General features: G+C 38.4%; 1 protein-coding gene across 12 annotated transcripts in view; it reads left to right on the top strand.

Moving 5' to 3' along the window:
• Positions 1 to 25723, top strand: part of ATE1 (arginyltransferase 1) — a 162129-nt gene that overhangs the window by 71713 nt on the left and 64693 nt on the right. For 8 of the 12 annotated variants that reach the window (XM_049103396.1, XM_049103399.1, XM_025467461.3 and 5 more), the window contains 2 exons: positions 708 to 889; positions 5030 to 5129. In XM_049103396.1, coding sequence (XP_048959353.1) covers positions 708 to 889; positions 5030 to 5129 — 282 coding nt within the window. Of the gene's footprint in view, positions 1 to 707; positions 890 to 5029; positions 5130 to 5507; positions 5557 to 7273; positions 9208 to 25723 lie in introns of those variants that run through there. The other 4 variants (XM_049103400.1, XM_035707947.2, XM_049103397.1 and 1 more) reach the window with 3 other exon arrangements.

Below are 25723 nucleotides of genomic sequence, written 5' to 3'. Positions count from 1 at the left end.
TTTCTCCCTCTTCCTCTGCTCCTCCCCTGCTCCCCTGCTTGTGCGCTCTCTTTCTCTAAAAATAAATCTTTAAAAAGTAAAGTCCTATTGAATTTTAAAATGAAAAATGTCATTCAACTATTTACAGATAGTGGTTATATTCTGAAATTTATTTTGTCGGATTATAGTTACATTAAGATAACGGTAAGGAAATAACTTTATTTTCCTTTGGCCAAAAAGGGGAGGTGCTATAGCTCTTTTATATTTACACAGAAACTCTTACCTAGAAAAAATAATGGGGTCATATGCCTTGTCAGTGGGGGGTCATCACAGATCAGGCCTAGCTGGCAGTGTGGTGGCAATTTTCTTCTCACCCACCTCTCTCCTTTTATGGTCTCCATCTTCTCTCATATATTCTTATACATTATTACTTTCCCAATTTTTGTATGGGACAGAAAAATAAAGTTTAATATTTACTTGTCCTGTGAACTTTATATTTCCTACTGTTAAGTTTTTAAACAAGTTAAAAAAATCTTGTTTATTTCTTTTTCTCATTCTTTTCTTTGGTCAATGTTTATACAAATAAGTTTTATGGGGTGTGACTACAGAGGATGATGGCAACATGGGAAATTTTAGGAGTTACAAAGTAAAAGTATAATAGGATAATTACTAAGATTTTTAACATAAAAGGCAACAAACTGTTCACATGTATGTCTGCTTTCTCACAGGCAGAGAATCCCCCTCATGGACCAGATTGCGGTTACGGTTCCTTTCACCAACAGTATTGGCTTGATGGAAGAATCATTGCTGTGGGGGTGATTGACATTCTTCCATACTGTGTATCGTCTGTGTATTTGTACTACGATCCTGATTATTCATTCCTGTCTTTGGGTGTCTACTCTGCACTACGGTAAGATTACTTTTGACAGCTGTAATGCGTCATATGGAACTTCACATAATTTCTCATTTGATTATTAGTTCATCATATAACAGGAGAAATCCTATTTGATAGTCCATAATTTTGTTGCTATAGTAGTCTGTTATATATTGGTATTTAGGATACCACTTTCAGAACTGAGGCTAATATCTGATGGTAATTCCTAGCTTTTTAAGTTATCTACATCATCTAGTGTATGACAAGTCATTGTATTTGTGGGGTGCTTTTTTTGTTTATGCGTTTATTTAAGCTCCCCTATCAAGAACCACTTAATGTTACTTAAATATTATGGCATTGGCATATTTTTGTCCTTGTATATATTTTTTCATAATTAAAAGTTAAATGAATCTTATGTAAATTGAAGCAATGTGAGTCTGTTGAAAAGAATGTATAGTTAGAGAAAGTATATAGAACCAGAATAGGAAGTCACTAACTGTACACTTACCTCTGTGGCTCTCATCAAAAGATTATTTCCTTTTTACATCCATGGCTGCAAATATATGCAGCACAGTACAGATAGTTTGCATTATCCTAATGGTAGAAAGATTAGGGCCTTATTGCATGAAAGTACTTAATTTCTATTCCTTCTTGTCTGTGTATATATGTGATAGAGAAGGAAGGGAAGGAGGGCTGAAAATTATTTTTTGGTTGCTTGCCTGAGAGCTTGAGTTTCTCTCTCTCTATCTCTCTCTCTCTCTCTCTCATTCTCATGTTGTCATTGTTTTTTCTTTTCCTGGTCTCTGTCCGATGGTCATATTCTCACATCATGGGAAGATACACTTTCAGATCATTTATCTTATTTATTGTGTATGTGCTTTTCTCTGAATTATAAAAGTGGAAGAATTGATATTTTTCTTTAGTCACCAATTGATTTTTGTAAAAAATCTGGTCCATAATTGATTTTGTGTATTTTGGTGATCTGTAATATAAAGAAAATTTCTCCATCTTGGTATTTTTAACCCAACCTGCCTCTTAGTGCCAATTTATAGCAGATTCAAAATTACATAGTATTTAAAACTGATCTCTGTAATAATCTTTTATTTTTCTTATGTATTGGTGTATAAACCAATTAAGAATATTCATAATACAGGACACCTGGGTGGCTCAGTGGTTGAGTGTCTTCCTTTGGCTCAGGGCGTGATCCCTGAGTTCTGGGATCAAGTCCCACATCAGGCTCCCTGTGAGGAGTCTGTTTCTCCCTCTCCCTATGTCTCTACATTCTCTCTGTGTCTCTCATGAATGAATAAATAAAATCTTAAAAAATATATATTCATAATGCTTATGACATCAATGAAATTAGAACTGATAATTTAAAGCATTTACATTTTCTAATTTTAGAAGTGTATATTTTGTCTTAGAAAAGCTGCTTTCTCTTTGGACCAAAATCAGCCAACACTGAAATTATTGCCATTTTCCTTCTTGTTTTATTTATTTTATTTTATTTTATTTTATTTATTTTATTTATTTTATTTTATTTTTATGTATCAGTCTACAGTGTGTAGCTATGGATTTGTTTAGACTTCTCCGATAAATATTAAGACTATTTATTCCTACATAGTGAATTCTAATCTATATATGAAATATTGCTTCATATCTCAGTAAATTAAGGGATATTGAAATCCTCCTGCATTTGAGATAGTAAATAATCAATTGCCAGCAAAATTATAAAGAGTTCTACTTATTGGTTGGTGTATCTCTTGAAATTCTAGAGCTGGAGAGCTTTGAGGAAGAAGCAGAGGAGCCTGGGACTATCAAGTTGTTGCCAATTGAGAACAGGGAGATTGCCCCTGCATTACAGTCTTGTCACTTCCTTTTAGTTTTCTTTCTTTCTTTTTTTTTTTTCCTTTTAGTTTTCTTGAGATTATGATTGCTATATAGAAGAGGAAAGGCAGCCAGGAGATTGACAGTTTGAAGCAAAATTATTAAGAGTAGACAATAAATTGCCAGTTCCATTATTGATTATAGGGTAGTAAAATATGTTTAGTTTCCCTCCATTTCTTAATTTCTTCAGCAATTGCACAATGAATATAGTTTTTGTATTTTAATTATAATTAATGTAGATTTGTATATAGCCTAGTCTGTAGGCTTAAAAAGTTTGAATTGGGGATCATGAGCATGGCATTTGTTTTGTTAGCAAGATGAATTTGAGAAATGAATTAATTTGTTTAACAGATGTTTGAGAAGAAGCTATGTGTCCTGGACACAATTCATAGAAATGAATAAAATGGACAGGGTTTCCAACTCTGTCAAAGCAGTAAGTTAGAAGACCAACATACTTTTAGGTACTCCATTATGCTGTGACAAAAATAAAATCACAGTGGTAGGCATGAAGGGTTTTTTTGTATATAAGGTGGTCAGGAAAGACCTTTCTGAATAGGTGACATTTTAGAAGCCAAGAAAAAAGAAAGGAGCCAACCATGTAAAAATCTAAGTGTAGAAGTATGGGTAGTACAACATCTGAGGTAGTTGGAATAAAGAGAAGATAGGTCCTGTGTGGCTAGGATATGGGGGAGGAAGTAGATAGGAGTTAGGCAGGGAGGGCAGAGATGCAGGTGGTACTGGTGAGGAGAGCCTATGAAGCTGGGCTTGATAGGTCATGTTAGGGAGGTTAGATTTTATCTAAGTGTGATACCAACCCAGTTCGAAGGCAAAGGGTTTGGGGAGGTTATCTGATCTGATTAATATTGTAAGAAACGACTGAGACCACTCTGTGGGATTTATAGAGGAGCAAGTATGGAAACCAGAAAGCCAGTCAGGAAACTCTTGCTGTCATCAGGGGAGCCTTTATGCTAGCTTGGACCAGAATAGCTGAGGTGGAGGTAGTGAGAAGTGATCAGATTCAGGGTATACTTTGGAGATGGAGCCAGATGGACCTGTTGATGAATTGGATCTGGGATTGAGAGGAGAAGAACAGTTAAGGATGGCTCTAGGCTTGGGCCTAAACAACTAGGGGAGCAGAGTAGGAATGCAGGACCAAATAAAGGAGTGCCGTTTCAGTGGCGGGTGGTCCTGTGTTGGTTGTATCAGTGCATTTTTCCTCACTTTGAACCTTGAAACTGGTTTAGTTCTAGGAATTGTAGGAGTTATTCTGTTGTAGGCTAATAATGTTTAGTCTGCTTGGATTTAGAAATACTGTTATTTTACAGATGAATTTGTATGTAGGGTCACAACCCTTCAGTGACTTAAATTTGAACTTGCAAAATGCACAGATTATTCAGTTAAAAAATTTTCTCCTAGAGTTTCAAGCATACATTGGGAAGGAAGGAAGGGAGGAAGGAAGGAAGGAAGGAAGGAAGGAGAGGAAGAAAGAAAGAAAAAGAGAGGAAGGAAAGAAGGAAGGAAGGAAGAAAAGAAAAGAGGCCATCCTTCAAGGAACAAACGTGAAAACAAACAACTTTTCCTCCTACTCTAGAAATGTACTAAAGTTTCCTTAAAACTCTCAAGTACAAGCAGGCATTCATTTGGGCAAGTGGGTTAAAGTTCTGTGCCCAGATTTATCCAGGTGCTTATTAAAACCACTTCAAGCATGGGCATTGCTGACAGTATCTTTGTTGAGATAATCCTCCCCTATGCCAACAAATAGAGCAAAAATGGTGAGATAGCATAGTTTTTTCCCACTCTTTAGTTTTAGGGAGAATAAATATTAGAGTAGCATCTAGACATAGGAAGGAGTTATACATCATATACAGTTGCAAGTGTTTGCATGTAAATGGTCATAATAATAGTCATTCTTCCTGAAATATGTTGGGTTTTAAGTTTTATAAAACTTGCACTGTTTTTCACTTGATAAACCTAGTCTTTTGAGAGCTCCAGGGGATAACGAGAGTGTATTAAATAGATCTCTTTATTTTTATGCTGTTTGAATTTTAGATCAACTAATATGTTCAAAGTATAGAATGTGAACTTAGATGCATTTGCTCAAAATAATTTAGAGTTGTTTATGTCTTTTTAGTAAAAGTTATCGTATTTTCTAAATTTTCTTTCAACACTTAGAATTTCTTAATAGCTTAATATTAGATTTTCAGATTTTATCAGATATTTGATATTAAATTACATATACTTTGAGTATTGAAACTAGATTTAACTGTACCTTCATCTTTTTTCTTTTGGCAGAGAAATTGGTTTTACTAGGCAACTTCATCAGAAAACATCTCAACTCAGCTATTATTATATGGGTTTCTACATTCATTCATGTCCCAAGATGAAATATAAGGTAAAGCTGATTTTACCACGTGTCTGCTCTAGATGCAGTTCATGAACCTTTAGCTTTCATCGTTTCTCATCATATTAGTTTAACTTGCTTGTATATTTCCAATGTATATCATGAATTATTTTTAAATGTTTTAAACTTTTCATGGAATCTGGCTTGTTCATTGCCTAGGAAAGTATTGGACATATAGACACTTAATAGTTGCTTAGTACAGGTTAGTCTATAGAAATTAACCAAATATAGAAATCCTAGCTATTCTAAGCTATTCTAGAACATTCAGTAGGGCTCTGCTTACTTGGGGGTAGCATAGCACTACCTTGTCTGGGTGCATCCTAACCCATCCCCACCCTCCCATTTTTTTCTCCCTCCCTCCTGTTTTAGCTTTGTTTCCTTTGGACCCAGTCACAGTCCACAAAAACTGGAGCTCGATGTAAGCAGTGAGGTATTTTCAATATTAAAAAAAATAATGCAAATGTTTGTAAGATTTTCATTATAGAAAAACGCATCCTTAACCTGATTTTTGTCTCAGGGCATATAGGATTTGGGTTTTGAAAGGGAGATGAATGGATTAATTAAGGAAATCACTTTGCTGCCTCAGAAACAAAGCTTTCTATAGTGAGAACCACAGCCTTTGCTGTTCTGACTTTGTAATTCGTCATATTATTGTGAGATTGAACTATATGTCAGAATTTCCTTTTAAAATAAGTTTTATCTTTTATGACTCTCTTTAATTAAACTCTTTGTACCTATTACCTAGCTTCAGCAATTCTCAGTTCCTTCGTACTTCATCTATTCTTCCATCCCCATTCCTTCCTCTATCATCTTTTGAATTATTTTGGAACAAATCCAGAACATCATTTTCTGTACGTATTTCAGTGTGTATTTCTAAAGGATAAGAACATTTTGAAAACATAATCTCATCACCACACCTCAGAAACGTTAACAGTGTTTCTAAATATCCTCCTGTATCTAGTCAATGTTCATATTTTCTGGCTGTCTCATATTTTTTTACAGTTTGTTTGACTTAGAACCCAGACAGGGTCCATACATTTGGTTGATATGTGTCGTAAATCTTTTTAATCCACGAATTTCTCCTCCCTTCCCCCCACCCCATACAAATGAGTACTCCACAAAACTTAGTGATTAAATGGGAGAATGAGCAAAAGTGGCTCCAGAGCATTGAGGTTAAGTGCTGAATGTCACGGGAAGGGACACTTGCAGTGTTAGAATCTGTGGATTCCAGGAGTAGAACTAGCTTTGAAAGAAGGGTTGATACACAGTACCTTGCTGGTTTTATGCTGATACAGCCTAGGTCTTCTAGTAGTCAAGGTGTCCTGCTGGGATTTAATCCCATATTTAAGTTCACAGTATAGGTAACTTGTGGATTTAATCCTTCGTATATTTCTGTTAGGCCTAAATTATTCATTTAGGTGATAGGTCTAAACATATATTCTCTGTGGAAGGAAAAGCATGAGCATACTTCTGTCTTCCCAAAAATACCTGTTTGGTACTGTTTTTACTAGTATTCTGTTCTCCTAGCTCATTTTGGTGGGACCACATCTAAATAAGTTCAGGGTAGGAAACTCAAGTACTCTTGATACTACGATATGGTATAATACTCAGGAAAACTCAAGCCACTCTATATATTCATCTTCCTTTGTATACTTGTGCATGACCCCTTCTAAATAGAAGCTTTTTTTTTTTTTCAAAGATTTTGTTTATTTGTTCATGTGAGACACAGAGAAAGAGGCAGAGGCATAGGCAGAAGGAGAAGCAGGCTCCCCACAGGGAGCACAATGCGGACCTCGATCCCAGGACCCCAGGATCATGCCCTGAGCCAAAGGCAAGACACTCAACCAACTGAGCCACCCAGATGCCCCTAAACAAAAGCATTTTTATGCCAGTCCTAGGAACTTGCAGAAATATGACTTTACTTCCCATCTGTAATGGCCACTCTAGTGTCCTAAGACTTTTCCCTCAGTGAGTTTTTCTTTATGTCTAAACCAAAATCTTAATTGCTCCATATTTTACCCTATTCTTTTGTTGTTGTTATCCATGGAGATGTTGACCGTATTTTCATCACCCCTACCTTTGCATGAAGACTTTTTTTCTTTTTTTTAAAGATTTTATTTATTTATCTATGACAGACACAGAGAGATGCAGAGAGAGAGAGGCAGAGACACGGGGAGAGGGAGAAGCAGGCTCCATGCAGGGAGCCCAACGTGGGACTCGATCCTGGGACTCCAGGATCACACCCTGGGCTGAAGGCGGCGCTAAACTGCTGAGCCACCCGGGCTGCCCAGCATGAAGACTTTTTATGCCACCTTTGTTGACTCCAGTCCAGACTAAATGCTATAGATTCTTCTTCAGTCTCCTTCCTGGGTTAAGCTCTGCTAAAAAATAGAAGTCTGGCTCATATCGAGTTTTTAGTTAAGTATTTAAAAATGCTCTCCATACTGTTCAGTCAGTGTGGCTTAATCATACCCAACCAAAATTTGTCAGAATTATAGCTTCAGGATATTATTTTTTAACTTCCATTTGCATGATAAAAACCCCCAATGCCTACCCTGTTCTATTTTTCCTGTAGTATTCATGTAATATTTATTTAGCTTCTACTGGAAATTCAGCAATGAACAATACAGGCAAGGTGTCCGTAGTCTCAGCGACCTACAACAAGTTAATAAAGAAGACAAATAGATCAGAGTAAGCACTGATTGGTGTGGTAAATACTTGCTAGGTGTACCTCCTTTTTTAGAGCAGGGTCAGGGAGAGCCTCTTAGAGGCATAATATTGAGGCTAAAATTTGATTGACAGGAAGCCAGCCAGTGGGAAGATGAGGGGTCATTTCAGGATGAGCTTGGTAACAGCCAATGCAGTGCTCCTTTCCTTTTGAGTTGCTGCTGTTTTCCATTTTGGCTATACTTTAGGATGACCTGAAGAACTTTTTAAAAATACCAATATGTGGAACCTACCTTCTGAGATTTTGATTCATTGGCTGGGGGCAAACCACGGGTGTCAAAATTTTTTTACACTCAGAAACTTCTAATGTGAAGTCAGGCTTGAGAACCACCTCACCAGATTAATTTTTCACATGTGAGAGCCTAATAATAAACTGGAAAGATGATTATTTCTCATTTTAAAGTTGACTGTTTTCTGTTCAGTCAATTCAGAATTGAAGAAGCTCATATCTACACTTTGTTATCTGGGTCCTGGAACATTAAAGGCTGACGAGAGTCTTTCAGCTGGATTTTCCCACCTGCGGGCCTTTAACCTTACTGACTTCTTGTTTTACTTTCTCCCTTTACCCATTCTCCATGCTTGCAAACTCCTCCTCCCTCATTTCTCAGCCTAGGGGATCACTTGCTCCAGTAATCTATACTGGGCACTAAAGCTAGATTTGACCACCCACCCACCCCACCCCAGCTCCCTTAGCATTCTACGTTTCTTCCCAAAAATCAAGTCTGTCTTCTGTGCATACATTTGTGAGACTCTCTTGACATTTATATTCATCATGTATGCCAAATACCTAAAAGTGTGCCTGCTGCACAGTAGATAATTTTAATATATATTTGTTGAATTAGAAGAAATACCAGTGCTGAAGGGTTAGGAAACTCCTTGTTTAACAAGTTTTCACTGAATATGACTGGGACAGCTTATACTTTGCAAATAGTGTGACACACAGGCAGTTCTAACAATGATTCAATATCATGGAGTACTGACTGATAAGTACTGTGGTGTCATGGGGAGGTCTTGGCACTGGAGTGTGTTAACAGTTTGAAGGAGTTGCTTAACTACATCTGGTCTTGATTTTGCAGCTGTAAAATGGGAATGATGCAGAAATGAGATACATTGTGAGTTTTTTGTTTTGTTTTTTTTAAAGTAAGCTCTATGCCCAATATGGGGCTTGAAGTCACGAACCTGAGATCAAGAGTTGTCTGCTCTAGGGCAGCCCTGGTGGCACAGCGGTTTAGCGCCGCCTGCAGCCCAGGGTGTGATCCTGGAGACCCGGGATCGAGTCCCATGTCGGGCTCCCTGCACGGAGCCTGCTTCTCCCTCTGCCTCTCTCTCTCTCTCTCTCTCTCTGAATAAATAAATAAATAAAATCTTTAAAAAAAAAAAAAAAAAGGAACAGTTGTCTGCTCTACTAACAGCCAGCTAGGCACCCTGAGATGTATTGTGCTTTTATCTCAATTTGAGTATAGAATCTTCTTGCACTGACTAGTAGGATAGAATCTACCCAGTTGGATAGCATGCACAAAATTGTTACCTGTGCTTATGTTGAGACCTGTCAAAGTTGTGTTTATATGCTGATAAATGGCACCCAAATTTCTAAGTGGCCTGCTTGTGCTATTAGCTACTCTTCTTAGTTTAGTTCATACTGGGGAAAAGCAGAGGTTTATGCTATTGTATACCAATACTGCCTCTCTTTATGAAAATTTGCAGAATTGTGGACACTTGTCCTTTGTTTGGAGGAAGGTGGGCACTGAACTCTATTGGGGTTGGTGTGCAAAATGGTAAACCTCTCCAGCATAATTTCTGTGTTATGCTGCAGGGTGTCTGTTGGTTTTGGCCTTGTCGATTTAGGGCAGAAAAAAGTCTGAACTCAGATGTTTGTGGGTGGAATAAAATGACTATTTTGTTCTGTTTATAGATGTTTTCATTTCATCTAAGGATATTTTATATTTTTAGCAAATGAGAACCCTCAGTTATGAAGGAACAGCACAACTGCTTATAAAAGTGGGAATTCTCAATCAGATATGTGCTGTTCAAAATTGTAAGGTAGATGTTGGTTCAAGCATAAATATTTCTCATTGCAATTTGAAGGTCTATAACTAGACACCAACAAAAGGTAACTCACAGAAAATGAATCGCATGCTATTGTAAAATCTTTCATTTTCCAGATTCAGTGAGGGTAAATTTAGCATATAACTACAAAAATAGTTAAAAGTGTATCTTCTTTCATGGAGCAGAACTAAGTATTTTAAGCGTTAATAATGGCGTATTTTTGCCACACTGTAAAATATCCATGGAAAAATCTGTGTATTTCTAGTTGGTTTTAAAGAAAAAAAAAGGAATATATCTTAAAATAGGCATATTTTTAATAACTGAGAAGGAGCAATGTTTTAGGCACCTGGTACACTCTATAGACAATGGGACTATAGCTGTGAACAGTGTAGATGTGGGCTCTGCCCTAAGGAAGGTTACAGCTGAGAGGGCATACAGATAATGATAGCACAGTGGCACCCAGTGATACATAATTGTACCAGAAACTAGAGTAATGTATCATTTAGATTTTCTTGTGTAGATTTAGACATGATAAGTTACAGCCTTCACCATATAATACATTTATTATATGAAGTAGAGCAAATGAAAGTATTTAACAACAGGTCTAAGAAACCCACAAAAAAACTGGTTTTACATGTTCTTTTTTTTATTGAGTAATGAGTTTTAATGAGGGCATGCTGAAATGATGAGTTTATCTTTATGTGTAGGGAGGACTATGCCTTGGTAGATGGTTTCCAAGGGTGTCTATGCACATCAGTTCCTCTTAACCTGTATGTGCATGTGGCTCCTTCCATTAGAAGTAGATTCTGTTTCCTTGCCCTCATGAGACTGGCCTTCTGACTTGTGCTAATAAACAGGATACCATGAAAGAACTTTTTAGGGCTTCAGGCCCAGGCCTTAAGAGGACTGCCACCTTCCCCTTGCTCTGTCTTCAGAGCCAGCCACCATGATGTAAAAGGGCCAATACTGCTGGAGAGAGACATCACCTGGGAGGCTTGAAACCATCTTGTATGTTTCAGCCCCAGCCAAGCTTGCTGAATGAACATAGCTGCCTGATTGAGCCTAGCAGATACTGTCAGAAGAGCCACCTAACTGTAGCCAACTCACAGAATCATGAGGAATAATAAGTTCTTGTGGCTCTCAGCCATTAAGATTTGGAGTGGTCTGTTACTCAGCAACAGATAACTGAAACACATGGTACAGGACAGTGATCACTGGATAGAGATGTACATGTCCGCATAGATGGAAACTGTCCTCTGTGGAGCTGTGCAGACCCAGAACTGACCCTGAAGGCAGATGATCTGAGAAGTTTCTGATGGCTCAGTGTGAGAGTTTGGGCAGTCGCTCAGTTTCCATATGCAGCCATACCTAGAGATGTACCCAGTTGGCTTATGAAAATTCATCTCAGTGAGGCATTTCATTTAATACCGTGACAGTCATAGCCTAGAAGGCATTTTTTAACATGGTGATGAATTTTGATTTTGCCTGTCGTGCTAATGATAATGATGAGCACTGCAAGATGAAAATCACCATGTGGTCATCTTCATAGTTACATAGATGGCACATGTTGCTATAAAACCTCCTCCATGGTTTGCTAGTTTACAGCAGTTACATTTTTGTGCATATCATATTCCCTAAAATGCATTTTTATTGAATTCTTTTGATTCTGCTGGTGTGTGTGTGTAAAAGGTTGATGTACATAAAATAAACATTCCTTAGTGGAGATGTGTTTTGTTTGTGCCTATAGTCTTAGATATAAGGCACAGGATAGTCACAAAAGAATTTATGAGAGCTGGAAAATAGTCATTAATGAAAGGAAATTGTCTTGATATGTGTTGTTATTGTTCTCGTTACCTGTTGTAATGATTGTGGCCATGTTAATAGAACTGGATACAGTTTTGGCATAAATCAGTACCAGTTTGAGGGCTCAGGAGCTGGCTGACATGAATAGAAATTGTATTTTTAACCTAGAAGAGTTTTTCCTTGGGAGAGTTACCCTACCAAAGTGAGAGGCGACAGTGCAGCTTTCTGCCATGCTCAGTGATACTAGTCTTCCAGCTCTGCTTCTCTCATGGTTCCAAGGTGGCTGCTGCCCATCTGGGCATCACAGGCCATTAGCAATGGCTAGAATTAGAAAAGAATAATATCTCTCCTGTGTCTTTCTCTCTCTTTCTCTTTAAGTCGACTCCATGCCCAGTTCAACACGGGGCTTGAACTCAAAACCCTGAGATTATAAACTGAGCTGTTTTTTTTTTTTTTTTAAGATTTTATTTACTTATTCATAGAGACAGAGAGAGAGAGGTGCAGAGACACAGGCAGAGGGAGAACAGGCTCCATGCAGGGAACCCGATGTGGGACTCATCCAGGGTCCCCAGGATCACGACCTGGGCTGCAGGCGGCGCCAAACCGCTGCGCCACCGGGGCTGCCCAAACTGAGCTGTTAATCAAGGTCAGCTCTACTGGCTGAACTATACTGGCTGAGCCACACAGGCTTCCTTCTTTTTTTAAACAAATATTTTTAATTGTGGTAAAATATACGTAACAAAATTGGCCACCTTAACCATTTGAAATGTATGGGTTAGAGGTATTAGGTACGTCCAAATGGCTGTTCAATCATCACTCCTGTCCAACTCCAGAACTCTTGCAAGTCTGGAGTACATTGTAGCTCTCCAAGCCCCATTCCCTTCCGCCCCTGGCAACCACCATTTTACTTGAGTCTCCGACTTTGATTCTGGTAGGCACCTCATATAACTGGAATCCTGCAGTATCTATCTTTTTGTGACTGGTTTATTATAATGTCCTCAAGGTTCATCCATATTGTAGCAAATATAAGAATTTCATTCCTTTTTAAGGCAGTAATATTCCATATTACACATATGCCATATTTTTTCTATGTATTCCTCCACTGACACTTAGGTTGCTTCCATCTTTTGGCTATTGTGAGTAATGCTACTATGAACATGGCTGTACAAATACTTTTTTTTTTTTTTTTAAAGATTTTATTTATTTATTGAGAGACAGAGAGAGAGAGAGAGGCGCAGAGACACAGGCAGAGGGAGAAGCAGGCTCCATGAAGGGAGCCTGATGTGGAACTCCATCCCGGGACTCCAGGATCACGCCCTGGGCAGGCAGGCCCTAAGCCGCTGAGCCACCCAGGGATTGCCCTGGCTGTACAAATACTTGTTCAAGTTTCTGCTTTCAGTTCTTTTATGTATATACTCAGAAGTGGAATTACTGGATGCTATGGTAATTCTATGTTTAATCTTTTGAAGACCCACCATACTGTTTACCATAGTGGCTCTGCACACAGATTCTAATTTCCTCACATTCTTACCAGCACTTGTTATTTTCCAGTTTTGTTTGACAGTAGCTATCCCGATGTGCATGAGGTTGTCTGTATCTCTTTTTAAGATTAAGGGAAACCGAATCAAGAAGGCTCTTAGCCCACTTTACCCATTTTACTTGTCAGAATTGTGCCTCTTGTCTGTGTCTTGAGTCAGTGCCTGGCAATGGGAATGGGACTGACCTACTGCAACTCTGATGATAGGAAGAGTCACTTCCTGGAGTACTTGGCACTGCAGAGGGTGAATACCTGAATACGTTTTCTCTTCATTTGGCCTAATAGCCAGTATTTTTTAAACTGAGCTGTTGCTGGGGATCCCTGGGTGGCTCAGCGATTTAGCGCCCGCCTTTGGCCCAGGACGCGATCTGGAGTCCCCGGATCGAGTCTCACGTCGGGCTCCTGGCATGGAGCCTGCTTCTCCCTCTTCCTGTGTCTCTGCCTCTCTCCCTCTCTCTCTGTGTCTATCATAAGTAAATAAAAAAAATAAATCTTAAAAAATAAAAAAATAAACTGAGCTGTTGCTTTGTATTTATTTTATATACACATTATATAGTTTATATATGTTACATAGTTTATATGTATACATATACACACAGTATTATATATACTTTTAAAAAAATCAAGTTCCTATTTTAATTCTATTTGCTTTGTTTTCTAAATATATTTTAAATGAATTTTCCTGTGCTTCCAAAATGTTTAACATTTATGTAAAGTTTAGTTCGTATTCTCTATTTTGACTTCTTTCCATACAATTCAAAACTATTTTATTTCCCTTGAAAGTAAAAGTTGGAGTATATAGAAATGATGTTAGCCATAATTTTTATAATTCCTTCTCCGTGTTGTCTCTCAGAGTGCTGCTGTAAGGCTGTTCTGTGATCTGAAAGAGGTGTTTTGACTAAATCCTTATCCAGACTTGTATGCAGGCCAAAGTAAACAGTGATTTCAGGCAGTCTGCTTTGGTAGCATGACATGGCCCGACATTAGATAGTTGAAACATCAGAAAGAGTTAGGAAATGTCAGAAAAGAAACAAAAAGGTAATTCATCTGTGATTAATCATTCTTCAAGTCTTTGCCTCAGTTTGATTGTGGTCAAACAGCACCCCTGGAATTCTGCAGGAGTTTGCCTTAAAAGAAGGCAGTTGGCATTACTCTTATAAAAGCACCTACAGGAAAAAATTGGGGTTTACAAAGCTGCATCTGCAAAATCAGGAGCTGTTGAAATCCCCAAGCTCCCACGCTTTTCAAAGTTTCCTGACCAGACAAATTAGCAAATGTTATTTTACTACAGTATTGCAGCCCCGGGTGATGCATTTGGGTGACTTTGCTACTGTTGGTCGGAAAGAAATACAAGTGATCTCATCGGTTACCCACAGCACAGAACACAACTCTGGAGTTGACGATTCAGCATCTATTGTTCTGGATGTTAAATGTCTGATGAATTAGACATAGTCAGTAGAAAAAATGACCACAGAATAATTTTAGTAAGGGATTTTTGATGCCTCCTACAGGCAGTGGGAGATAAAAGAATTCACATGCTCATCACAAATTCTTGTTTCTAAAATTGTTACATGTGGAAATTTGCCACATCAGAGTCAAAAAACAATTGCTTAAGGGCCATGTGTTTTAAGCTTCTCATCACAAATGAGAAAATGGAAGCTCAATATACTTAACGTGCCCAGAGTTTGAATTAACTCACATTTTAAAAAAGATTTTTATTCATCTTTTTAAATAAATTCTACACCCAAAGTGGGACTCGAACTTATCCCAAAACCAAGAGTCACATGCTCTATGGACTGAGCCAGCCAGTTGCTCCTCATGTTTTAATTTTAGTAATATAAGGAAGAGTTTGGAATTGATATTCATAAAAACGGCTTTGTTTATTAGATTTATGATGAGTTGCATATAGCTTTTAGTTTTGGAGAATTCTAAAATATTTGCGTATTAATTAAAAGTAAATGTTAACTGGGGAATAAAAGCATATTTAATCCTGTGCCTTTTCCCATCCTTTTCCTCATTGGTCTGCCCACAGTGAAATAAAAACCCTTTCATGCTCTCCAGCTTCCCTTCCTCTATGCCTTGTACATTCTCCTACCTTGGAAAGGTCTTGCACTTAGCCCTGCGTGTGCCAGCTGGAGCTTCCTTTCCAGACCATGCTTCTGCACCAGCTCTTCACTGAAGCCATTCGCCATATTTGCCCACTGCTGCCCCTACCAGCTCCATTCCCTGTGTGCTGAGTGGAGCTAGAGGCAGCCTTTTCGATCCTGTGAGCTCTTGTCATTTCTAAGTGCATTATCTATAGCTGTTCTTGTGTTCCAGTTGTTTGTAGGCATATGTGATCAGTCAGTGTTTATGGAGGGCTTCCTCTGTATAAACATCATGCTAGGTGCTGAGGCAAGAGGAAATGTGATCAGACATGGTTCCTGCTTGTCAGGTCCTTGAGGAAACCATGGTTGATCTGTCACCTTGGTGCCCAGCTCATTAATTGGCACATAGAAGGTGCCCAGTGAGTTTATTGACGTGCATTACATGTGAAGGGCAGGCATCTCTCTGAGTGAGGAAAGCTGGGAAGTGAAGGGGAACAGTACATAAGTGTGCATGGGACTGACTTCTTCACAAGTCTCTAATCAGAGCTTAGAAAAAAAAGTAAAGTCAGGTCTATCTCAGTGGTCCAGTTTATTTTTTCCAAGGATTGTCTCTGCTACCTATCTGTAGTGGTTTAAAACAACAAAACTGGGACACCTGGGTGGCTCAGCTATTGAGCGTCTGCCTTCGGCTCAGGTCATGATCCCGGGGTCCTGGGATCGAGTCCCACATCGGGCTCCGTGTAGGGAGCCTGCTTCTCCCTCTGCCTATGTCTCTGCCTCTCTCTCTCTGTGTCTCTCATGAACAAATAAATAAAATCTTAAAAAAAAAAAAAAAAAGTTAAGGGATCCCTGGGTGGTGCAGCAGTTTGGCGCCTGCCTTTGGCCCAGGGCGCAATCCTGGAGACCTGGGATCGAATCCCACGTCGGGCTCCCGGTGCATGGAGCCTGCTTCTCCCTCTGCCTATGTCTCTGCCTCTCTCTCTCTCTGTGACTTTACTAAATAAATAAAAATTTTTAAAAAAAGTTAAAAAAAACTGGTTATTGTAGCATAACGTGTATACAGAAAAGTGCACCTTTGTTAATTGTACAGCTCGATAAATTTTCAGTGACTCCACCTGTGCAACAGCACCAAGATCAAGAGACAGAATATTCCAGCTCCTCACAAACCTCTCTCATGCTCCCATGGATTATTATCCAACCCCAAAGATAATCAGTAGACTCATCTTGCCTGTCTTTTTACTTAACATAAATGGAATCACTCTGTGTTTTATTTATTGACTGACTTGTTGCACTCAGCAGTACATTTGTGAGATTTATTCATGTGGCATGTGTAACAATGGGTGGTTTATTCTCATTGCTTGTGTGCCCATTCTCCTGGGGGTGAACTGTTTCCAGATTTCGGCTAATGCAACTATGAGCATTGTTTACCTGTCTTCAGGAGAACATATGTTTCTGTTGGGCATAGACCTTGATATGGAATTGCTAGATCATGGGCTTAGTTCATACTGCCCATAATTTAAGTAAATGTACCAATTGACACTCTCCCCAACAGCGTGGTGAGAATTCCAGGTGCCCTCCATCCTGATGATAGTGTAATGTGAAGGGAGCATTGTGGTTTTAATTATTTGCATTTTGATGTTGACTGACAAAGTTGAACGCCTTGTCATATGTCTGCTGGCCATTTGTAAAAGTGTCTGTTCAAGTCTTTGCCCATTTATCTATTGGGTTGTTGAAGTCCTCCCAGCATTCTGCATCCTTTGTTGCATACATGTTTTACAGGTAACTTCTTTCACTCACTGCCTACCCTTATATACCCTTAATGATATCTTGTGATGAAGAGAAATTCCTAGTTTTAATGTAGTTCAGTTTAGCTTTAGGGCTTTTGTGTCTTGTTCGAGAAAATTTTGCCTGCCCTATGACCATGGAAATGTTTTATTTTCTTAGAATTTTAGAGTTTTACCTTTCACACTTCAGTAATTGATCTGAAATATTTGCTGTAAGATTGCGCTAAGGATCAAGACTGAATTTTTTTTCCCACATGAATAATTACTTTTAGTTTCTTAAGGGCACTGCCTGCATATAACCAGTTTAATAAGTATCTCAATTAAATGATTTCTGTGTTGTTAAATTTGTATTGTGATAAAATGTCTTAGGTTTCCCTTTTTCAGACTTGACCTTGATTCCATTAAATAAGTGAACACCTCCTTTAACTTTAGGTTTCTCCCTATAGAATGATACTGGCTAGCTAATTCTTGATTTCAGTATTGAAGGGTGTGCAAGTAAGTCACTTGCTTTTGGACATTTCTTCCAAATAACTTAAAAAATAAAAGGTTCAGAGATGCAGAGAACTTCTTTCACCGAAACTGGGTGATACAGTTTTGTGAACATTCAGTTACAAGAATGATCAAAACACAATGAAAAGCTCTTTGTGTACTAATAGTTGTATACCAAACATTTACCATTTGCTAGTCACATCCCATTTTGTCATTTGCTTTATATCATTGTTTATTGTTTAAACATTTAATTATGCAGAAGTTTAAAATTTTTTTATACAATCCAGTTTATTAATCCTTTTCCTCTGTGCTCCTGGCTTCTGTATCATGCTTTTAAAAGACCTTCTTGGGGCACCTGGGTGGCTCAGTTACTTGAGTGTCCAACTCTTGATTTGGCTCAGGCTCCCTCTCTTTCAAATAAATAAGTAAATCTTAAAAAAAATAAAAGACCTTTTCTTCACCAGCATATTAAAGCAGTGATACCCTTCGTTTACTCCTCTTCACTTTGCAAAATTCAACTCAGGTTTGCTCCCACTCTGAAACCTTTCCTCAATTGTACTGCATCATAAATATATGTTTTTCCATCTGTTTGTTTCTTTAGACTCTAAGCTTCTCAAGAGGTGGAGTTTGACCTCATTTATCATATAATTTTAGCAGCAACTCCTGATTTATAGTAAATGTTCAGTAAATCTTTGGATGAACGGATGGATAAATACATGAGAATAATGACTGATTTGATTATTGATTAGAAGAAAAGTGCATATCTATGCCAAGTAAAGTGGTGTCATTTGGCATTTCTACAGGATAGGTCTTTTTATGATTTCAACAATATTAATTAAAGGTAAGTTTATTAAAATATTGTTTTAAGGTAATAGTTATGTTTGAATTGTCAGATGGAGTGAAGATACTCTTGCACTACATGTTTCTGCAAATTAAAAAAGATTGCAAATAATTTATAACATTAGTTAATTCTGTAATGATAGTCCTGTATAATATTATATGTGGTTTATATTTGAACTAAAAGGTTTTTTGTTTTGTTTAAAGATTTTATTTACTTATTCATGAGAGACAGAGAGAGCGACAGGCAAAGACACAGGCAGAGGGAGAAGCAGGTTCCATGCAGGGAGCCTGATGTGGGACTGGATCCCAGGACTCCAGGATCATGCCCAGGGCTAAAGGCAGGCGCTAAACCACTGAGCCACCCAGGGATCCCCTGAACTGAAAGGTTTATTTGTAAACAGGTTGATATAGAAATGTATCTACCTGAAGAAAAATTATATGTAAAGCCCTTGAAATAACAATATAGTCTTTTCTAGTCTTCATAATTATGTAAGTTTACAGTCTAAACACTAACACTGATTTGCTTCATGATCTAACATATTAGCTACAGTGGGGCAGTGAAAGGCTTCCCGCTCTAAGTTCCTGTTCCCACTTGCCCTTAAACATGGTTCTCTATCAAGCAATTTTGTCCCCACCCCTGTCCCATATCTAGAGACCCTTTTGATTATCCCAATGGGACAGTGGGAGAAGGGTGCATATGCTACTGGTATTTAGTGAGTAGAGGCCCAGGATGTTGCTAAACATTATGCAATACGCATGACAACCCCTAGCATCAAAGAATTCTCTGGCCCGAAATGTCATTAGTGCCAAGGTTTGGAAACCCTGCTTAAAGGGTTACCCACTTACTATTGAAGTCTGTAGGGCCTTACAGTTGCTGAGTTACCATGGGTAATTTGACTACTGCTGTCAGAAAGGAATTGCCAGAAAGATTAATTTGGGGTTCACCATAACAGTCTCAAAACAAACTATCCTGTATGACACACCAGAGAGAAGTTTCTTGGGTCTAATTCCTAACTCTTTGCAGCCATATATCCATTGATGACCCCAGGACTGTCTTAAATTTTCTTTCAGGGGTTTATGGGTGGCCTTCATGTCAACTTAAAGGTAATTTAATGTTTCTGTACAATGAGCTATATCTGGCAAACCTGGACATCTCTCAAATGTGCAAGCTAGGGTCTGTCTTTAATATTTATAAATCATTCTCTTTTCTTTGCTTTTAGAAATAAAAAGAAACTTGACAGCTTAATAATAGCCAAGTGAACTTACCCTAGCAGCTAAATTCATTTTTTTTGTACAGAGGACACAGTGTTGGCATATACATTGGAAGATGGGAGTTTATACTCACTGTCAGCTTTACTGGGATGGAGGTTTGGCACATTCTGTGCTCATGTGTTTCAGCCTAACATGTTCACAACTAAGCTTTTTTAAAGGAGCACTTACGCAGTACGTGTTTAACAACTGTTTATTCTACCTTGATGTTGGTGCTAGAATGAAACCGACAGCTTCCCCCCCACACACACCCCTCCCCCATCCAGGACTCTCCATCAAGGCACACATCTTACATCTGTAGATGTTCTCTTGGTTCTTATGTCTTCATAAAAATAAGGCAATTGTGAGATTGTCACATGGGACACTTTCAAAACCCTTATTGTCTGAGTTTGTGTATTAGCTAAAGGGAAGCAACCTTGAGTAGCATAATTATCTTGGATATAGGGCAGTAAGTTTAAAATGACCACACTGAGGAGCAGAGGAAGCCTGGTATCCATTGCTGGTGGACTGCCTCACTTCCTTCCATCCCGGGTCCAGGTTCAACCACAGAACTGTTAAAGGATGATTTATACTGTGCATGAGACAGTTCGACTAGAAAATCTGTGGTGTCCCACACAGTTCTCTTAAATCCAGATTCCTTTACATGGTCCTTGAGGATTCCCTTTTCCTTCTGATTCCTCACCATCGGCCTTTAGACACACCTGTGCCCACCAGGGCATGCTTCATTCATTCATTCTGCCATCTCATTTCTCTTCTTTCTTGGCAAAGTGCAACATAAATGTATAACTTGAAAAGTCTATCTTACGGCACCTTTACTGTTCTTCAACCATTAGACATGTATATATAATATTGAAAATTTAATCTTTGACCCATGTGGGAGTTTGCACTTATCCTTCCCCATTTTTTTTCTATTATGTTTGTTCTGCATAGAAAAAGTCCATTGCACTCAGACATCTGCCATGCCCCTACCCCTTTTCTGAGGGAACTTCCTATTCCTGCACACTCTGCCAAAAAGAAATGCAGCCTTTTGATTTAGGTCACCATGCTTAGTGACTGTTAAACACTGCCATTGTAATCACTATTAACTAGACAAGGCATTGGGCCTGACCCGAAGGTAGTCAACTTTGGGTGAATTAGTGTCATGTAGGACTCAGCATTAAAGCTTTGCACACTGAAGAGTGGGGTACCAAATCAATGAGATCCTCTCTTACTTAGGAGGAAGTTGGATTGAGACTATAGGGAGGATCACTGCTTAGTAGGGGTAGGCCTACAGAGTGCCACCCAGAGATAGAGTGACAAAAGCTCAGAGTGAGTTTAAGGCTTTTTGTAAACACAGGTCCATAAAGTTTTAATTGTAGACAAACTTTTGTCTGCACACTTATCTGGAGGAGAGAGTCTTTGGATTTCTTTTATCTACTTTTCAAAGGATTCTGTGAATCAACAGATATCAAGATGAGAGGGCAGTGAGATTAGAGGGAGCAGAAACAGAGTCAGTGGCCTCCTGCTGTTGAGAGGACATGATAACCTCTTTTTAGACCTGCTTGCCAGTTCTTAAATTATGACCTGTTATCCATGAGGTCTTCATCTGACCTGGAGTTCCTCGTCTTCCTGGATAGTGTTGAATTCTCTGGAGCCTGACCCTACATGAGTAATATTTCTGCCCTCAGTTTCTCGTGCATGCTCTCCTTCCCCTAAAATGTTGTCCCCTCCACCATGAGTGCCAGCCACTTACTGGATCTCCTGAGTGAATTTCTTTGTTTCTTCAAGGCCAAGAGCCAAACTAATAAACTTATCTACCAGCAGCATGATGCTTTAGGGAGGCCAACAGCTGTGCCATTTCCTTCGGTGCTCAGTATTGTGGTCGGCACCTAATAGGCGTATCCACGTAAATAAAGCACTTGCCCACCCAAGTTTGGGGTGGAGAATAAGAAGGGAAAGAGCTGGTAAATTATTCTGTATAAATAGAACTAGATAAAACCCATGTCAGGAATATTTTTAATCTTTCCCATCAGTGAAACATTTTATCCTCTGTTTCCAAGATGATGTCCTTAGGGTTGTGATGGGGAGTTCAGATGAGTAGTTATTAACCATTTGTGTGCCTGGGCTTGTGATGTAGTATTGAGTGAGATAAATTCTACATTTAAAAAATTGACTTAAAAATTAATGTGAGCAGATGGTAGAGAATTTTTTTTTTTAAGATTTTATTTATTCATGAGAAACAGAGAGAGGCAGAGACACAGGCAGAGGGAGAAGCAGGCCCCATGCAGGGAGCCTGATGTGGGACTCGATCCTGGGACTCCAGGATCACACCCTGGGCCGAAGGCAGGCACTAAACCGCTGAGCCACCCAGGGATTCCCCGAGAATTTTATGTTATCTGAAATTTTAAAATACTGAAACAGGTTACTAAGGTTGAGAATTTTTTCGCCTAAGAATCTTGAAAAACAAAATGAAAACATACAGATCATGGTTGGTACCAGTGATTTAGGAGGACCTTGATCCCTTAGAGACAGGTTCCATCTGGACTCTTCTGGCCTAACTCTGAAAACTGAGACCAGGGTGGTGCTAATGAGTTTATAGTTTTTTCTAGGATATATAATACTTGCTTTTCTGACGTGGCACTACCAAGTTTGACTTAATTTGAACAGTAAGTTTTGTTGTTTGTTGCTGCTTACTGCATGTGTAGCTAAGCCAGGCAAAGTTTTGAACTTGTTTTTTAAACCAAGTTATGGTGAAGGATTGAAGCAGGGGAGAAAGGTCATTGGTGTAGAAAATCAATATATATTTTTCTTTGTATTTTCACTAATAATGTTCTTAAGGGAACAAAACAGTAAGTTGAAATAATGAAAATTAGAAATGCATAACTTATTTACAAACCAGATGCATTTCTTTGAATTTTAAGGTGGAAAAAATTTTAAAGTGCTGCATGACCACCTGGATGAACCAGATAATCAGAAGTATTAGAGACTTAGGAGAATAAGGACCTTCTTTTGGAGGGATCCATTTTTTCCTTCCTTTCCTTTTTCCTTGTTACCATTTATTGACTTCTCTCACCTTTTAATTTTCTTCCCATTAGTTTGGGTTACCTGAGGAAAACTTAACAAAGGACATCCTGGGGATGCTTATATGCCTCTGGTATTATCATGGAGTCACATAGACTGTAGTCCATATTTCAGTTAAGAATTTGGAATAAGACTTGTAGAAGGGAAATTTCTGCCTTCCCTGTATTCAAGGTCTCGTATTCTAGTACAGGCTCATGTAGTTGCACTGCCCCTGGCTCACCGGGAAAACATCATGAGAATGATAAAAAGTTTTTCATGTTTTTGAATATAGAATCTAGAAAGAAGGATCTAGGGAGATGCTAAGTATTTTTATTGCTTTAATTCAAATTAAATCTAATGAATTCATTCCTGAAGGCATTGTTAAATTCTTTGTTGGGATCAGCTTAGTAAAATTGGTGAGTCCTAGATGAGAGTCTGGTAAGCAGTTTTATTTAGTTTTTTGAACATGCCGTGAATGCACCGTTTTTTAATTCAGCTCTTGCCACTTCCAGATGTGGCCCAAAGCCCTCAGGTAGTATGCTAAGGGAGATAGTAAGACTAGAGGGTTCAGTTACATATTATTACAATTAATAGTCAAATGGTAGGCTTTGCTTTGTTTAGTTATTTATTTGGGAATATTTTCTAACTTCCAGAAAAGGTACAAGAATAAAAATGTTACAAAAAGGGAGTGCCTGGGTGGCTCCTCTCAGATTCACTTATTGGTAATATTTTAGTCCATCTGCTATCCTGTTGTTCCACACCACCACCATGTACACATAGATACATGAGTGTGTGTGGTTATACACTTACACATATATAACATAATGCATATTTTTTTTAACTTTGTACTTGAAAGTAAGTTGACTATATTGTGTGATTCTTTAAAATACCTCATTCTGGGGATGCCTGGGTGGCTCAGTCGTTGAGCACCTGCCTTTGGCCCAGGGTGTGATCCTGGAGTCCCGGGATCGAGTGCCACATCGGGCTCCCTGCATGGAACCTGCTTCTCTGTCTCTGCCTGTAAATCTGCCTCTCTCTGTCTCTCTTGTGGGTATATAAATAAAATTTAAAAAAAAATTCCTCACTCTGTGCCAGGTGCTTTGGTAAATAAGTTGCATAATTACTCAGGTAATTCTCATAGCAGTCCCAGACACAGGTGTTACCATTTTTACCATTTTATAGATGAGAAGCCTGGGACACAGAGGGTGCAAGGGCCGACGGCTAGTTAATGCTAGAGAATTTGCATACAGATAGACACAGGCTAAAACCATGCCCCACTGTGCTGTGCTGCGCTGCTTCCCTTATAGCACCATTCCAATGTGAGGAACTTGTGTAGGTTTTAAAAACACTGAGTCATCACAGGCCATACAAGTCTGTATCTCAACTCTCCTAAGACATGCATTTTTCCCTCATTTTTATTTTAAAATCTCAGGTGTGTGTCTTACAGGGGGGGCATGGTGATGTAGTTGTCATTATATACTTGTGTGCAAACTTGGTGGTTACTTTGGGTGCTGTGCTTGGACAACTGAAGCCCCTTGACACTGTTTCAGTGGTGGCCACTGGTGTGTGTCTGTGTCTTCCACTTCCCGCTTGAAAGGGAAAATTATATTTTGGATTAGCAGCTCCAAGGGGTGGAGGGGCTCCTGCATTTTATTTAATGTTGTAGACTTGCGTGAAGCATAGGCATGCTAAACTTTCACAAGTAAAATATATATCAATATTTCTGAAAAGGCACCTCAGATCTTCTTAACTGTTGGAATGTGTTCTCACTTATGGGGTTGTGAGAATGATAAAGGTGACTGAGTGGAGTAGCTTGTGCAGTTCCAGAGTCACCTTCCTTGAAATGACTATTTCCTGCTTCCTTCTATTTACTGTTCGCCCATTCTATTCTTATTCTTTTCTTTCTTTTTTTAATTTAAAAATAATTCCTCTTGTGGAAAAGGGAATAAAGGGAGTATTAAAAATAAAAATTGTCTGCAATTCTCTCACCCAGAGCAAATCACTCTTGACATTTTGCTGTATTTCCTTAGGCTTTAGTAAATACAAATGTGGTTCTTTTTCCCTCATGGTTATTAGATGATATATACAATTTTCTTTTCTACCTTTTTCCAACAAGTGTTTTCCTATTCTCCTTAACTCTTTTGTTTACCCCCGATGTTTAAATGACTGCAAATGTTATAATAATGTGCCGTAATTTACTGAGCCACCGTACATTTATTAAGTTCATTCCACTTTTTTGTTATAAATAATGCATGGCAAACATCTTTTTGCATATTTCCTTTTGAGACATTATCCCAGAATTAGTTCTTCTGTACATTCATGCTAACTAAGGAATCCATCTATATTGTGTGTCTATTCATTTGGGATCTTTTCTTCCATGGAGAGTAGAAGAACATCATATATCAGAAGCTGCTTAAAATTAGACTTGTAAACATACACAGGAATATAACAAAGGATACTTTCTGTTTCAGGAAAAATAAGCCAGTTGATTTTTTTAAAAAATTTTTTCTGTTTCTCTCAGACTTTTACATTAAAAATTCACTTGACTTGATTGCCTTTTAGTTCTTTCTATAAATTGATAAAATGTAAATTAATCTCCTCATTCTCACTGTTCCCTGGATCTATTTAGGTATTGTACTACCTTTTAGGAGGCAGAGTATTGATCTCTTGTGGCTCTTTTAATTTCATGTTGAAGTGCTACAGGTGACTTTTGTTCCTTCAGTACTTCCCAGCTTTGGTTTGCAAGTTCTCCAGAGGATTATAAGAAAAATGGAATAACTCAGTGATGTCAGCCCTCTTTGTAACAAGGCAAATAAAAGTTATTTTTTTAAATTTATTTATCTTAAGGGGACAGTCTGGCCAGACAAATGAAGAATACATCAAACAATATAAAAATAGATCATTGTCTTTTGCCATTTTTGTTCTTTTTTTCTTCTTCTTCTTTAGCTTTATTTCCTCTTGAGT

This window comes from Canis lupus, chromosome 28, assembly GCF_003254725.2.
Source record: "Canis lupus dingo isolate Sandy chromosome 28, ASM325472v2, whole genome shotgun sequence".
In the NCBI taxonomy this organism is placed as follows: domain Eukaryota; kingdom Metazoa; phylum Chordata; class Mammalia; order Carnivora; family Canidae; genus Canis; species Canis lupus.
Note: the sequence above shows the minus strand (reverse complement) of the source record. Positions and strands in the feature narration are given on the sequence as shown.